General features: G+C 36.3%; 1 protein-coding gene across 1 annotated transcript in view; it reads left to right on the top strand.

Annotated features, from left to right (window-relative positions):
* Window positions 1-7,094: 7,094 nt before the first annotated feature.
* The window catches only part of LOC18431571 (uncharacterized), a 10,193-nt gene continuing 1,504 nt past the window's right edge, over window positions 7,095-15,783 (top strand). Inside the window, exons 1-3 of the mRNA XM_006841693.4 lie at window positions 7,095-8,011; window positions 10,340-10,417; window positions 12,623-13,836. Of these exons, the coding sequence (XP_006841756.2) occupies window positions 7,250-8,011; window positions 10,340-10,417; window positions 12,623-13,813 (2,031 nt within the window). The 5' untranslated portion in view covers window positions 7,095-7,249 and the 3' untranslated portion in view covers window positions 13,814-13,836. The remainder of the gene's footprint in view (window positions 8,012-10,339; window positions 10,418-12,622; window positions 13,837-15,783) is intronic.

The raw sequence follows: 15,783 nt of genomic DNA, 5'->3' as shown, positions 1-15,783 counted from the left end.
TACTATTCTTGCAAGAATTAACTTAGATTACAACTAAGAAAGAAAGAACAAGTATGCATATATGGATTCTCATGTGCCATAACAAGGTTAGATGCATCTCAATCTCTCATCACCATGTTTTCTATCTAGAAAAAGTATTAGGGTGCAGTTGGCATACGGATGCATCCATAGCTGCACAGGTAAGGTGCATCTTCAACTTTATCATGGTATATAATTTTGATGTAAAATGTTCTTAGGATTATCTCAAAATCTATTTTTATATCTAATTATAAAATTTTAAATTTAAAAAATGGTTAAAATCAAGTAGATCTATAAACATATGAATATCTTGAAAATGGACGGTGTAGATAATATGTTGTAAAATGCACTATATCAGAGACTTAAAATCTTTTTATTTTTCATGGTCATACATCTTGATGTCGAGATGATCAATCAAAGGGTTTTTCAACATTAAAACTACTTTTTCCGATGGCTTTTTGAGGTGCATCCGTAGTTCTACATTATAAGGTTGCATCCTTATATAAACTTTTGCCAAAGTATTATTATGGGATATTGGGAGAAAGACTGCTCCAAACTACTCTGTTTGTGGCATCCTAACCAAACTCAATAAACCAAATGCTGATGAACACAAATGTTTTTAAATTTAAAGAATGCACATATATTAGGATAAGTAATTTATTGAAGTGTAAATCATGTAGAGGAAATCATGTCCTCCCCAAGAATCACATTTACAAATGCCAAAGTGATAAAGAAATCTACCATTTGGAAAGGAGCATACAAAAGAAATGTGTTACATACATGAAGATCGTAATAGACAAGTGAAATGTGTAATATGCTTTGGTTGAAGTCATCTGAGTAAGAAGCTCAATTAATTGTACAATCAGTCCATATATCAGTGATAATTGGATATATCATTGTGTATATACTCTAATAACAAGTGTAAATATCGTTATACGTATCAATGCATATGGAATTTGCATATATCAGTGTATATTAATTCATACAAAACAAATAAGAAGTCTGTATAATGCTACGTATATTGATGCAAATTACTGTCTATATAACCGATAACAAGTATAAAATGGTTACATATACCGAACCACATAGACGCACCTTATGTCACATGTACATTTTAACATGGAAACCACCTTAACTTCTTTATATTCAACTAAACCTTACCGTGCATAGCTTTCAGTAAGCCAAACGAATAGCTTTAAAATCTAAGCAGACAAAAGAAAAAACTCAAAGGTAAAGCAAAACAATTGTAAAAGGATGAGGGATCATGTAAAAATTATCCCGTCATTCCTTGTTCCTCATCTAATACGCACTAGAAATAATAACAATTACATTGTCAAAAAAAAGCAAAAAGAGTAATGACAATTACTTTAAAATTATACAGAATGATCTTTAAGGGCACGTTTGTTGGGGCGTATATATTCCCCATAAAATATATTTACATATGACAATACTTTGCCGGAAAAACTTTTGCAAACTTTCTTTTTACCATGTTTGTTAACATGTTTAAAAGGCAATGTGCAATGAATTGTATATGTTTGATAACTTGCTGGTATTTAAATATATTTTATAAATACTTAAATATTATAACTAATAATATATAGTTATATTTATTTTAAATAGTATTTTTATATTAGATATAAAAAATTATGTAATATATATTGTATTGTAAATATCTATTACATAAACAAAATATATTGTATAATACAATATATTATATATTATTATTATATTTATTATATTATATATAAATATATAATATAATAAAGATATTAATAATATATATAAATACACAATAATATAATATATAATTTAATGTATTTTTAATTTATTTTATTAATATATGCTTTATTATATATTATAAAATTGTACATTAATAATATATAATATAATATAATATAGTAATATGCAATATAAATATATATTATATTATATGTTACACATTATAAGGGTCTAGTTTCAATAAGTTTTTTTTTTTTGTGTTGGGCAAATCAGTGGGGATGACAAGCCCCTACCCGTTTTTTAGTGTTTATTAATACTATTAAAATAAAGATTACATGTGCATGGTTACAAATACATGCACTACACAGCCCTTTCTAGGGGGATGTTGGCAAGGTCCGGCAAAATGAAAGGAATTACAAAATCTGGGGGATAGGCCTGCCATACCATGGCTTGAGCCATAGATGCTCCACTCTTTGTCAGGCAATCAACGACCATATTCACCTCCCGGAAGGCATGTGATATATTCCAATGGTGATCAATGAAGGAAAAGAGCTTTGTCTTGCAATTGGGCAACAGGGTGCACAGCCTCCAAGGGGCTGAGATATGGTGGGCGAGCGATTCCACTAACAATTTAGAGTCATTCCCAATGATGAGTGGGCGGCAGTCCAACTCCTGTGCCAAAAAGATGCCCCAATCCAAAGCATGAAATTCTGCTGCATTGTTAGACGTGGGACCGAGAGGGGTGGAAAATGCTGTTACAAAACCTCCCGTGCCATTTCTGATGATCCCCCCACAACCCCCAACGCCTGGATTACCAAGGAAAGAGCCATCAGTGTTAAGCTTCAAGTGCTCCGTGGGAGGGAAGGACCATGCAATCTGGATCAAGGTGGATGGGGGTTCAACATGCCAACTAAGCCTGAGGTTCGTGGAGATGTGGACTTCTGATGGGTGAAAGGACCATCCCTTCCCCTCCGCAAGCTTGTTGATGAAGTGGGTGATGCACCCCAGTACTTGCTCCCTCGAAGACCTTCGATCGTCGTAGATACGTGCATTGTGCTCTGCCCATATGAACCAAACAATAGTGGAGAAGATGGAGAGCCATATATTCTTCATCTCCTTGGATTTGAAACGAAATTTGAGCTTTTTTGTCATCATGATGGTCGGGGTTTGCTTGAGTGATATACTTTTGCCAAACATCTAGAGAATGGACTGCCATAACACCTATAAAAACACATACTGCATGATAATATGGTTAGTGGATTCCTCCTCTTGAAGGTAAGAGGGGCATATGGTAACCAAATGAAGGCCCCTAGATTGGAGGAGGGTCATGGTAGGGAGTCAAAAGTGCTAGGCAAGCGAGGACAACCACTTCCCTCTAGGATGGGATGGGGTTTTCCAAATGACCTTAAAGGCTGGCTAAATCAGGGCACTTTGCCTGATGTGATCCCAAGCACCGACAACTGAGAACTTGCCATTAACTAAGTGTATCCATACCAACTGAACTTGAGAGGGATGGAGCGGTAGTACATGAGAATAAACTTCCTCCCATGCACAAATGAGAGGGAATGAGGTAGGTGTAGGAAGGGGCCACCTTTGGAGTGTGCCTTGTATATAATCTAAGGCCTTAGGCTTAGCCAGGTTGTCAAGTGTCTTGTGAACCTCCACAGTATTTCTCCTATAAAGAACTCTTTGATAGTCATGGGTCAACCCAAAAGTCAACCAAATGACCATCTCTAACTATCCATCGCATATTACCTTGCAGTCTTTTTAATCCGATGGCTCTACCCCGGTTTCCATAGGGTTGTAGCCCTAATTGTTCAAATTGGGCTGCAGCCACTTTCACTGTGTTCATCCAGATAGTGGTAATTTTGAAGGGGCCAAAAATAAAAGCTAAGTCTCTCGATTGCCCATCACTTTTTGAAAAAAAGAAAAATAAAATAAAATTTATTGCAATTCTCTCTCTCTCTCTCTCTCTCTCTCTCTCTCTTCCTCAATCTTCTCTCTATACCCTTTCTCAACCTTCTCTCTTTAAATTTCTAGGATCATTTCTCATGCTAGCCCTAATGGTCTCCCTCAATCTTCTCTCTTTCAGCCAAAACTTTTGGGTTTTTACCACCTTAGCTTTAATGCTCTCATTCAAACTTCTTTCTCCATTCTATGAACTAGATTATTTAATATGATTTCAAGCTATAAATATACATGAAAAGGTCCTTAACCACCTCTACTAGAGCGCTTGGTGGCAATAATGTACAGTCTAGAGGAGGGGAATGAGCTCCTTCCTCTTTTGTCATGGTGGAGAAGTATGCTTCTTTTCTTATTAGAATAGAGTTGGCTTTTGGAGAGATGCCTAAACAAACATATAAGCAGCAAAAGCTCACCTTAACTGGTTTGATTTACCTTGTTGATGTACTCCTGAATCCATCCCTAAAATTTCTCTCTTCTTTTCCCTTATCTCTGTTATCCTCTCTTCTGTGGTATTTTTTTCATGGTGTTTTTATGTATATGGGATACTTGTAATGGAATTTATGATCACCCAACTTTTTTTCATCAATATGGGAGTTGGATGAAATGAGAGTTTGGTGTTTTAGGATTTAATAGTCGTCTTAGATGCAGAAATAGGAATCGCAAAAGTTGGATTCCATCAAGATCGTGTACTTATCCAATTAAAAACAAAATAGGTGAGAGTACGAGCCATAATATGGAAAATAAAACATAAAACAAACACCACAAATCACAAAGATTTACATGGTTTACCCCAAAAGGGCTACATCTACGGACACGACAATCTGAAATTTATTATACTAATGAAAGTTGCATCATATATTTTGGGACATAGAGTTACGTCTTTAAGACTCGACAAAATTGGGTCAAACAAACCCTTTCAACTCTATTCTCCAGACCAGTACCACCCACTAATATCTCATCTCTATTCCACAACTAAACCACTATTCAAGAATAAAGCCTTGAGATTTTTCACTAAAAGAGAAAACCACCCATAATATCTATGGAAATTACTTCTCTACAATAAACCAACCTCTCAATCCACAGGAGGCACATCGTGGTGTTTCTCTCCTTAGGAAGCTCATTTCTGCCTAAGGGTGAGGCCTTGTTTCTCATGTACAAGAGGCCCCTACCATTCTCCCTAGAGGAAGAGACATTTCTCATGTGGTGACACAAATAGGGCACACATATTCTTTCATCTTTCATTCCGTATATATAAAATTAGGAATTCACAATAAATAGGAAACTTCCCATAGATAATACATATATATCAAGAACCAAGAGATATACGCAAGAATCCTAATCTTTTTAGGTTTCCATTTTCTTTAGGAAACTTATCAATCCTAATCCCACATCATATGAGATGAAAAATTGTTTCATGCAGGCTAGACCATATGTGTTCCAGAAAGTGTAAAGCATCGATCTTAAAGGTGGATGCAAGTAGGTGTTCCATCTAAAAATAATGGAAACTAACGGTCCAGATGTTTTCTTACTAGATTATTATTTTTAGTTTTTAAAATTTATTTATTTATTTATTTATTTATTTATATTCATGATCTCCATGTTAGAGATTACATGTCTTTAAAAATTAAGTCTTAAAATCCATCTCAAACAAAGATTTATTAAGAGGCCTGCATTTCTACATATGCGGGGACTTGCCCACATAAAAACCGGGTCTATATGACATTTTCTTATGTGGTTGATTTTAGATATCACTATATCCAACATGGTGTTGTTATATCATTGGCTTTGTTGTAAAGAGCCCCCTGATGATGATTCCATATAATGGGCCACTCAGAGGCACTTTGTTATTAAGCATTTCTCGAAAAAATCAGAAAGCTTTTGACAAGTCCCCATTTCCACAAAGCCCTGTAATTTTATGCCATAATCTGAGACGTAAGGTTTTCCACAAGTTCCATCCAGTAATTCTCTCAAACAATTGCATTGCATCATTCAGTCTCCCTTCTCCGGTAACAAGTGAGCATATCATTGATCACACTAGTTATTGGAAGAAAACCACCTCTCCAAAGTTCATCAAAGAGCCAGAGAACCTCATTTGTTCTAGCTATCTTACCAAGAGATCTAATAATACGAAAGGTGATCTCCACATTTGAGACCCGCCCCTTTTTCCTCATGGTGTTAAAGAATTCCATGGCCCAAGGATCATACCAGCAAGAATAAGCCCCTCTAATGAAGGAGCCATAAACACACATTTATGAGATTCAAAAAGTTTATATAATGGTGCTACCCTATAATGTAGAACTACGGATGCCCCTAAAAAATCCAACGGAAAAGGTAGTTTTAATGTTGAAAAACCCTTTGATTGATCATCTCGACATGGAGATGTATGACTATGAAAAATAAAAAGATTTCAAATCTCAGAAATAGTGCCTTTTACAACATGTTATCTACACCATCCATTTTCAAGATTTTCATATGTTTATGGATCTACTTGATTTTAACTTTTTTTTAAATTTAAAACTTTATAATTAGATATAAAAATAGATTTTGAGATAATCCTAAAAGCATTTTACATCAAAATTATATACCATGATAAAATTTGAAGGTGCACCTTATCTCTACACCTACGGATGCATCCGTACGCAAATTGCCCTTCTGAATTTGCAAATACTCATATTCCAAGATTGTAATTTTTCATATTAATATTTTTAAGAATTATATTAGCTTCATACATGAGACAGAATCCACAAAAACGATGGAACCATGATAGAGAGGGGGTTTGGGGGTTAAAAGATAGATTTTTTGAAAAGCTAATTCAATCTAATAGTTTTCAAACTTATAGGTCTATTGGATAATGATACACCAAATTAGGATGTACTGAGATATTTTTTCTGTTATTAATTATAACTTTATGACGTTATTTTTTTAATTTTCTTTAACAAAATTTTATTCTTATTTCTTAAAGGATACCAGGGCAAAGCAATTGAAACCCGGAATAGCCAGGTGAACTGCCAATATAGGGGACCGACATGGATCAGTAGGCCTCCCATTGATCTTTTTTTTCTTTTTTCTTTTTTTATAAAAATCACAAATAAAATCTAGGCCAGTTGGGACGTAATCGAATGGTTCCTTAGAAATTAAAAATAATGCTAATTCCGATCATCAAACTTTCAAACACTAGATGAATTAAGTGTTTATTCCCTTAGTTAAAAGTACACAATCAAAACTCAAACTTTTTTTTAAAAAAATAATAATACCCTGCCTCTAATGCACAAGTTACTAGTTAAAAAATAAAAAATAAATAGAAATTGTTCCTATGACTGCACTCTCGTACGTGCCGAACACGTGTCCGTCGCTAGTTTTCTTACAGTTCAAAATTGTATCGTGGCTCCTTCATCGGATATGGGGTATAAACCCTAACTCGAACCCTGGAAACTTTTTAGGGTTTAAGCGTCTCCCTCCTTAATTTCAGCGCAACTTTCCGAATATAATCACTTGTTTTCTCGCTCTAGAATGCCTACCATGAACTGTTCCGCTCACCTCTCTGACAATGGTGGGCCTCGACTCCGCCATTAGAGACCTTAGGAAAGACCAAGCCAAGCTCTGTTTACCAGAACCCACATGCTTAAACCCTTCTTCTCCCACTTTTACAGAGCCTTTCGCGGATTTCGACGTCATAAAAGAGTGGATTCTCGAACCAGATATCTCAGACATGTCCACTGAAGAAACCCCGACTAGAAATGGGGAAGAATCGAATTTGAAGGAGCCTGGTTTGGCTAAGTTTGAAGTTGGGGGGTCTAAGGAAGTGGTAACTGATGCAGAGCAGCTAAATTTAGTCGAACCCATTTTTGGCGATTTGGAGAAGGATATGGAGAAGGTTAGTTTGTGTTGCAATAGAGAAATAGGGTCCAACGATTCTGGGGTTCCAGGAATTGAAGCTAATGATTCCTGTACTGTTTCGAGAAAAGAAGAGACAGATGGGTTTCCTGAAAATGGACTGGAAAATGCTGGTGTATTGATTAATAAGGATTCGGTCTCCCTAAAACCAGAGCATATAGATGATAAATGCGCAGATAGCGAGTCTGAGGAATCGAGCAGGGATGATTCTTCAGATACTTCTTCTTCCTCGTCTTCTTCATCTTCTAGCACTGATGATGTCTCGTCTCCTTCCTCTTCTAGTACTGATGATGATGACGAAGATGATAATAGCAAGAGAAAAAGAAATGAAGAAATGGAAGAAGGTGAAATAAATGATATTTGCAGCGGCGATGAAGAGGTGAATGGGCCAATTAGGTCCAAGAACGAGCTCTCGGTAATTTCACGCCTACGTTTTTTATTTATTCAACAGATAATTTCATATATCCACTTTCTTGCCATCCTTTTTATGGAAAATAAATTGATGATCTAGTTGTCATTGTAGTCTATGTACGCTATTTTGTTTTTTGGTTTTGTTGTGTTCTTTCTGTTGATTTTGGAAGCTCTTGTTTATTCCATTTTAATAAGCATTATATTGCATTTTTTAATTTTTTGGTAATAGGTTTAGTGGGTGACTGGTCCTCTTATACAAAATTTCACATTGTGCTTGCACTGAATTCACTCATCTGATATGTATGAAAAACCAGTAAAGTAAAATTTAGAAATTATGAAGATCTCAAACATTCTAAATGAAAAACTTTATGTTTCCAATGTCTATGTCAATTAAGGAATGAAAATGAGGACCCGATAAAAACAGTAAGTGACTTAAAAGTATTTTAGAATGACGGGATTGTATACAATGAGACCATTTACCTTTGGTCACAATTACTTATAACCATCCGATGTTAAGTCTGATAAGCTTGGGTGTGTCACAAAGTTGGACAAATTTCTTTTGAAGTTTGAGCTTGGTCAATGGAATAAATGCAGCCATCTAATTTCACATCCAATGGTCAAGATTAATTGCGACCACCTGGTACCAAAGATAAATGGTTTCATTGTGTACTTTTCCTTGAAGGATACCCTTGATAGAATTAATTATGAAATATCCTTAGCAAATGTCCATTCTGTTCTTGTAGTTTCTTCCCCCCCCCCCACTATCCACAGAGTTATGCCATGATATCATAATTGTTGTCTCCCTCGCTCATATATTACACTTTGCCTCTTTTTACTTGCAATTGCATCCTCCTCCTTTGGAACTGCAACTCTGGTTTGATGGCCAAATCTAGTTTTCGGGCCTGCTCAATGGAGCACAACTTATCTAATGCGCATATATGAATTACATTTGTGGTCTATAAGCAAATATGTGATCATTATAAGTTATCAACGCTGCCTTGCAAGGTGTGCCTCTTGATTTCTCACTATTAGAGGAGGACAATCTTTGTTAAAATTTACTGGTTGTTCATGATATATGCCTTAATTTGATTTTTATCATGATGTATGCATTAACTCAATTAGTAAAGCTTAGACACCAAATTGGAAAAGCTATAAAAAATTGAAGGAGAATTCATAGTGTTGGACTAGCAATTTAGATTTGGCTAATTTTGTCTGGAGAGTATTATCGTTCTGATTGATAGGGATATGACCTGTAGCAATTTTGTTTTTTTCTTTATCTCCCTGCTTCTGTGAGAATTTAAAACTCTTACTCGGCCTATAAAAGTAAGATCTGGGGATGGAGACCTTGGGCAACATTGTCAACTTGCTCTAGTGTTTAGGTATTCATAGTTTTGTTTCCCTTACATCCTAAAGCGTTTTTCGTGTTTCTTATTTGGAGTGGCCTAGAGGGGGACTGCGGCCACAAAACATTGAATGTGCCCTTCCACCTTCGTAAGGGATTTCCTATTCTAATGGCCACTTATATTTTTTTTTTTCTCCTATGTGGAAGCTTTAAGCATTATAGGTTGCTCAGGTTTCTATATGTATTGCTTCTAACTTATTATGAGCCTTAATTTTGTCAAGCCTTTGAGAGTTGATTTCACGAATTACATAGAACAGCAGTAGGGGTTAGATGGGAGTATATATTTAATGTTGTAGATCATTGTAGCTCTAGGTGTTCAATGGCAATGCTTATATATCGGTGTTTGAAACCTGGGACTTGGGTTAGGATTCGTTAAGGCTCCTGGCTCAAGACAGGTAGGTTTAGTCTGCTGGGTCTCAACGAGTCTCGGCCGAGTCTGTTTTGGAAATGCATTGGAATGGCAAAAAAAAGGGTGGTATTTGCACTACCAGTTGATGGTCTGTTCATTGAAACTCAAGATATTTCCTTTTTGGTCCGGTACCATCTTTGATTGGTTCATTTTTAAACAATCAAAAGAATAATGGATTCATTTTTCCGCAAAGATCGGCCATGGAAGTCATGTGGTATGTGAGAATCTTCCTTTTCTCTTTATGTGGTACAAAATTGTATCTAGGTCTAAGTGTAGGTTCTAGCTGGTGGAAGACTCATTGTGGTTCCTCCATAGTCATTCTTCCATCTCATGCATAGTGCAATGATCTTGTATTTTGCTTTCTTGTTTTCTTGCTAAGTTGGCTTCTCAATTTTATTGTTTTCTTTTTGTTTTTTCTTGGAGGTGGTAGCATTGTTTTGGGGTTTCGGTTATTTGATGCTTGTTTTTTTTGTTTTTTTTTTTACACATTAAGTTGACCCCATAATAATTTTTTCCTTCAGATTCTCCCTCATGTTCCTCCAGTGGATGTCGCCTTGGAACCACATCATCGCCCATTGCCTGTGGGGATCGTTTTATCTGTAAGTTGAATTGCAAATCTCAAAATTGCTTAATACCATATTTTAAAATGGTCCCTTGCAATGAATATGTGGCTAGTTTTGAGGACTTTTGGCTTGCAGTTGAATGCTTCTGTTTAGAGAGAGTAGTAGTTTGTGCATCTTTTCTTTAATTAAACATGAGCTTTTATTTACCTTATTTCTTCAGCCTCTGATTGAAGTATTTGGTTTTTGATGACTGAGAGAATATAGTCTGTACACGTGCTGTTTTTTAATCGCATTTATGCATTTTAGTTCCCAATTACTTATCGTTGACTGCTTTTCAGAAAGGGTTTTTTCTTTGATGTGGAATGCCTGTTGTTAGATTTGGAAGCGTTTTGTTCGATTGTTTTCCTTACTTAAACATGTTTGGTTCTACATATTCGAAAAAAGAACACGAGTGGTTCTTAATGTTATTTCCCAAGCCTCTGTTTGAAGTATTTGGTTGCAGATGACTGTGAAACTCTAAATCTGCTGTATTAGGGTAGCAATTGTAGTTTTGCATAGCTAATCATCTGTGATTGAATGACAGGGCTTTCAGGAAAATGTCTGCTACTAGCGATGGTTTTTAGCTTGGAACTAATCTGCCTTAGTTTTCAGCATTTCAGTTTGTGGCTGCAAAATATTTCTCTTGTTCAAGGTTCTATACAAGACCATTGACAAACATCATGTTTTCTTCTTCTAAGATTTGATCTATATGAAAAAGATACAATATTGCCTGGTTCTCCTTTCCTTCTCTTTTATGTCTTTTTTACAAGCTGTTTCAGGTTTTGTCAAGTTGTTTGGAAGCTAATAGAGTTTCTGATTAACAGTTGAGTGCGTAAAAATTTTCACTTCGATGCTAGTAATCGAGTCTCTGGTCCATTTTATGTTGCTGTAACACTGCATCAAGTTGCACCAAGGGCAAGCAAATGTAACATACAAAAGATATCAAATCAATGGGGTTTTTTTCCTTGTGATGAAACTAATGTTGATTAAACAGAGAAAAGAATATTGTGCAGTTATGGCAGTGTCCTTTATGGAGGGGTTTTTATGCTGCCCTGTAAACTTTTTCATGAAAAAAATTAGTGCAAATAGCAATAGGGAGACGAGAAGTATGTGTCTCTCTACACAAGCTACCCTAATAGGCACATTGCTCTTCGAGTCGTGACCATATTTTGTATCATTCCTAGTTTTTTATAGGACTAATATTTTGTAGGATGAAATATTGTTAGAGAAAGACCATACGGTGAGGATCAATTGCCATGCTCCTTAAGTGTGTGATTGAGATCATTCTTTCCATGGAAATGATGCGACAAATTTGGGTCAGGATAGTTCTCATGAATCCTCTTGTCAGGGCAATGCAGTCCTTTATGCATTAGGGGTTCTTATTCCATGACACAGGCTCTCACAAGTGAATTCACCTCCGTTTCTAATATGGTTTGTAAGAGCACCTCTATGTGGTGAAGTTTTTTAGAGTTTCTCTGCTTTTGTTATTTTTGGCTTTTCAATATAAAGGCAATCAAGTTTTCGTTGAATCCAGATATGTTGCTCATTACATCTAGGCTTCTGATCAATGATTCTTGGCTGTAGCCCACCTGGGATCCCTTCCAACATCTCCTTTAGTAAGTTTTCTGATTGTCCTGACTGGATTTTTGTTACATGGGATGGAGCTACCTCTCATGAAATCAATTATTATTGACATGAATGATGATGTTACCAATTTGAAGGATAAACATAGAAAACCAAATTTCCATTTACCATATTGAATGCAATGACAGCCATCACTTTCTTCATCATCATCCGAACCTTATCCCAACTATTTTTTGGTTGGCTATCAGGGAACACAACGACAGCCAACTTTTAAAAATTATGGAACTTGCCATTTGTCTTCCTATAAAGCAGCATCAGGAAATACTTTCATGAAATAAGATGTCACTTACGCTGAAAACCTCTGCGCATTTGTCTGTCTTATATTTATCTCTAGAGTTGTCTTTATGTGAAGAAGGGGCTCTTGCCCAGGGTGATCAGGGTGGCTAAGCCACAATTAGAATTCTTATACTGTTAACATGTCAAAACAAAAAAGGACAAAGAAAAAGAAAAACCTTTGTGTGAAAAGTTGCATGTATCAGTGTATTCAAAGTGCGGTAGTGGAGTTGCCTCTACCCATCTTCCAAATTTAACCATATCCATATATGTGTGTGCATGCAGATACTAGATGCCAAAGTTATAGTGGAGGGCCTGGAAAAGCATAGCCCTCTTACTGAGGGCTCCATACTCTGGATAACTGACACCCGTTCCCCACTTGGTTTCATTGACGAAATCTTTGGACCTGTTAAAAACCCCTACTATGTAGTCAGATACAACTCCCCCAACGAAGTCCCCTCCAATGTCTGCCAAGGCACCCCTGTCTCCTTTGTTGTGGAATTCGCCGGCCATGTCTTGAATGATCAAAACCTTTACAAGAAGGGTTATGATGCCTCTGGTGAGAATGATGAAGAGCACTCAGAAGAGATGGAATTCTCCGATGATGAAAAGGAGGCGCAATATAAGAGATCCCACCAAAACATGAAGAGAAGAGGTGAAACGATCAAAAGCAACCACAACTGCCACAACGATAGTAATAGAAAGAAGAACAAAAACAAGGAAATGAGGGGTCAGAAGAAGTGCCAAGACAATATAAAGGAGCGGTTTGCAAAGGCAGGACTACCAGCGATTGAGCGAGGGTCTGCAGTCCCACCTCCTCATGTGGCAGTCCCTATGCAAGCGCCATTTGTCACTCCCCCATTGGGCTGCATCACTGGCATGGGTGGAACTCCCTTTCAACAAGTGACAGTGGGGCCCCCATATATGTTGGGTCCAAGCATGGCAGGTGGGCCACTGCCACTGGCCAATATGGTCATGACAGGTGTGCAGCCTGATCATCATCCTCCTCATAACTATCATCAAGGGTCTGGATCATGTGGACCATCGGGCAATGGGGTTTGGACAGGTGGCATACCTGGTCAGCAGCAGCCTCAACTGCTGAATGGGAATTGGATGGTGGGGATGCAGCTACTGTCAGGGTCCCCAATTCCAGGTCTCGGCTCATTAAACACGCATGGTCAGATGGGGTTCAATCAAGCGCACTTTTTACAGGCAGGGATGATGGGTGGTGGAGTTCACCAGAATATGGGCTTATTACAACAACAAAACCAACAACAGATGTCTATGAATAATAATGAGCAGCAGCAGTTTGTTTTTGGTCAGCAGCCTTTGGCAGGTGGCAATACTAATTTTAGTCCTCCCAGGCCTGATGGGGGGAGGAGGCCACCATTCAGGCGAGGTGGTGGACGTTTTCAAGGGAGGGCTGGTGGTCATTTTCAGGGGAGAGGCAGCTCGCGACAGCATAACTCTCAGTGAAATTCGAAAATACGCACATTCTGGTGAGCATTTATTTAAAATACAATTTGAATTTCTGGTGAGCATTTATTTGAAATGCAAGTTGAATGCTTTAGATTGTAGAGCAGTTTTGGAAGAAAAAATTTATTATTTACTAAATTCTGTTTCTCTTGTGGAATAATCATAGAAAATCAAATCTTTCCTACCATTTTGTTCCTTGTTAATTTGGGATCTGTTTAGATGGACTCTTTAGGGGTATTAAAATAGATTTAAACCTAGAATTTGAGCAAAATAAATTTGCAAGGAAAATGTTAATGAAAGGGGCAAATTACCTCAATATCATTGGAGGTTTTTTCACTCGTGTACTTCCTAAAAAAATATTATATTTAAAATGGCCACTTGCTCTTCTTCGAGATTAGGAACCTTGAACAATGGGTTGTTCAAGGTCACCGACGCAAAGTTCACTTTTTCGGTTATAAACCTCTAAATAGCTAAGGGTTTTTTATATTTTTTTCTTGTCAATGAAGTGGGATTAAACTACAAAAATGCTTTTTGCTTGTTCAGGATAACAATCTTTAGCAAGGCCATTTGGTCATTTTTTATTATACTTTTTAAGGGCTAACTGAGCTAATTCAAACTTAAAAAGCTGCATCCTAATGCTAGAAAGAATGATTCGACGCCTTTAATGATTTTTAGGCAATTTATCCTATACCTATTAGAAATTTGAGCATTTAACATTTTGCTCACTTGCAACCAGTTTAGGAAAAATCGGGCAGTTCAAATTCTAGCTGCCCGGTTAGATCGAAACCGGCCATTGGTCAGTTTCGATTTCTGCCCGTTTTGGTGAACCGACCGGGTATTTTTAAACAAAATGTAAAAAAATTTATATAAAATCCTAAAAAAATAAGGGATTTTGTTTGTAATGCATATTTTTTTAATGTTTTGATCATTTTGGCAAAGATTGGAATTGTTTAGGCTATTAATACTTATTTTTACATTTTTCAATCTTTTTTGGAAAATTTCAAAAATACCTCTCGCCCCAAACCGATTCTTAAAAATTCATTTTTTCCATTAATTTTCAACTTCATTTGGATATGTTTTGTTTAATCATGCTTTAAATATATTTTTTATATTTTATTATATTTTTTTGTATTTTGTATTTTTATTTTTTAACACTTTTTTGACCACCCCGGACTTGCCCGGTTAGTCTAATTGGACCAGCCGGTTTACCAGTTTGGCTGGTTGAACCACTTCTGGCTCCATGTCAAGTTAACCGTTTCGGTTTGATTTTTCCTACACTGGTTGCAACTTTTCAAACACAAGACCATGTGTTTTTCTATGGGTATTTTGAAAAGAAATTAAAAGATATGGGCAAAGTGTTCAATTGTTTCTTTTATGGGTAATTTGATAAAGGAAATTTTTACATAAGGTGTCAATTTTGTGTTGTAGAAGTAAAAGCACCTTAAGAGTCCTTTTGAAAATGTTGTTCTGGTTATTGGAGAGCATTCCAATTGATGATCTCGACTTCGAGATGTATCGACATTGGAAAAATAAAAGTATTTCAAATCGTAAAAATAGTGCATCTGCTAAAATTTCCGGCATCCATTTTTAAGATTTTCAGGTGTTTTTAGATTTGTTCGATTTGCACCATTTTTAGAGTTTGAAATTTCACAAGTAAATGTGAAAATAGATTTCCAAGGTATCCTAAAATTTTCGGCACCAAAATTCATCTTCCTACCAAATTTGGATGGGCATCATCTTACTTTGATTGTGCAATGTTGACACCTTATACAAACTACACCATTTCATAAATTTCCCATGATGTTTTAAAGTAATTTGACCCTTTAGTTAATATTTTCCCTTAAAAAAAAAATTTGTCGTTATTGTATTGCACCAATTTGTCTCTTTAACATGTGAACGAACATGTGGGGAAGAGGTCGTAGCTAGTTAAAATTGTGTAGAAATCATGTTTGGCGTCAGTAGAAACCGGC

The sequence above is a fragment of the Amborella trichopoda genome, chromosome 2 (assembly GCF_054954075.1).
Source record: "Amborella trichopoda isolate Santa Cruz 75 chromosome 2, AtrichopodaSantaCruz75HAP2 v2.0, whole genome shotgun sequence".
NCBI lineage: Eukaryota > Viridiplantae > Streptophyta > Magnoliopsida > Amborellales > Amborellaceae > Amborella > Amborella trichopoda.
This window is presented reverse-complemented; position numbering and strand designations above follow the sequence as displayed.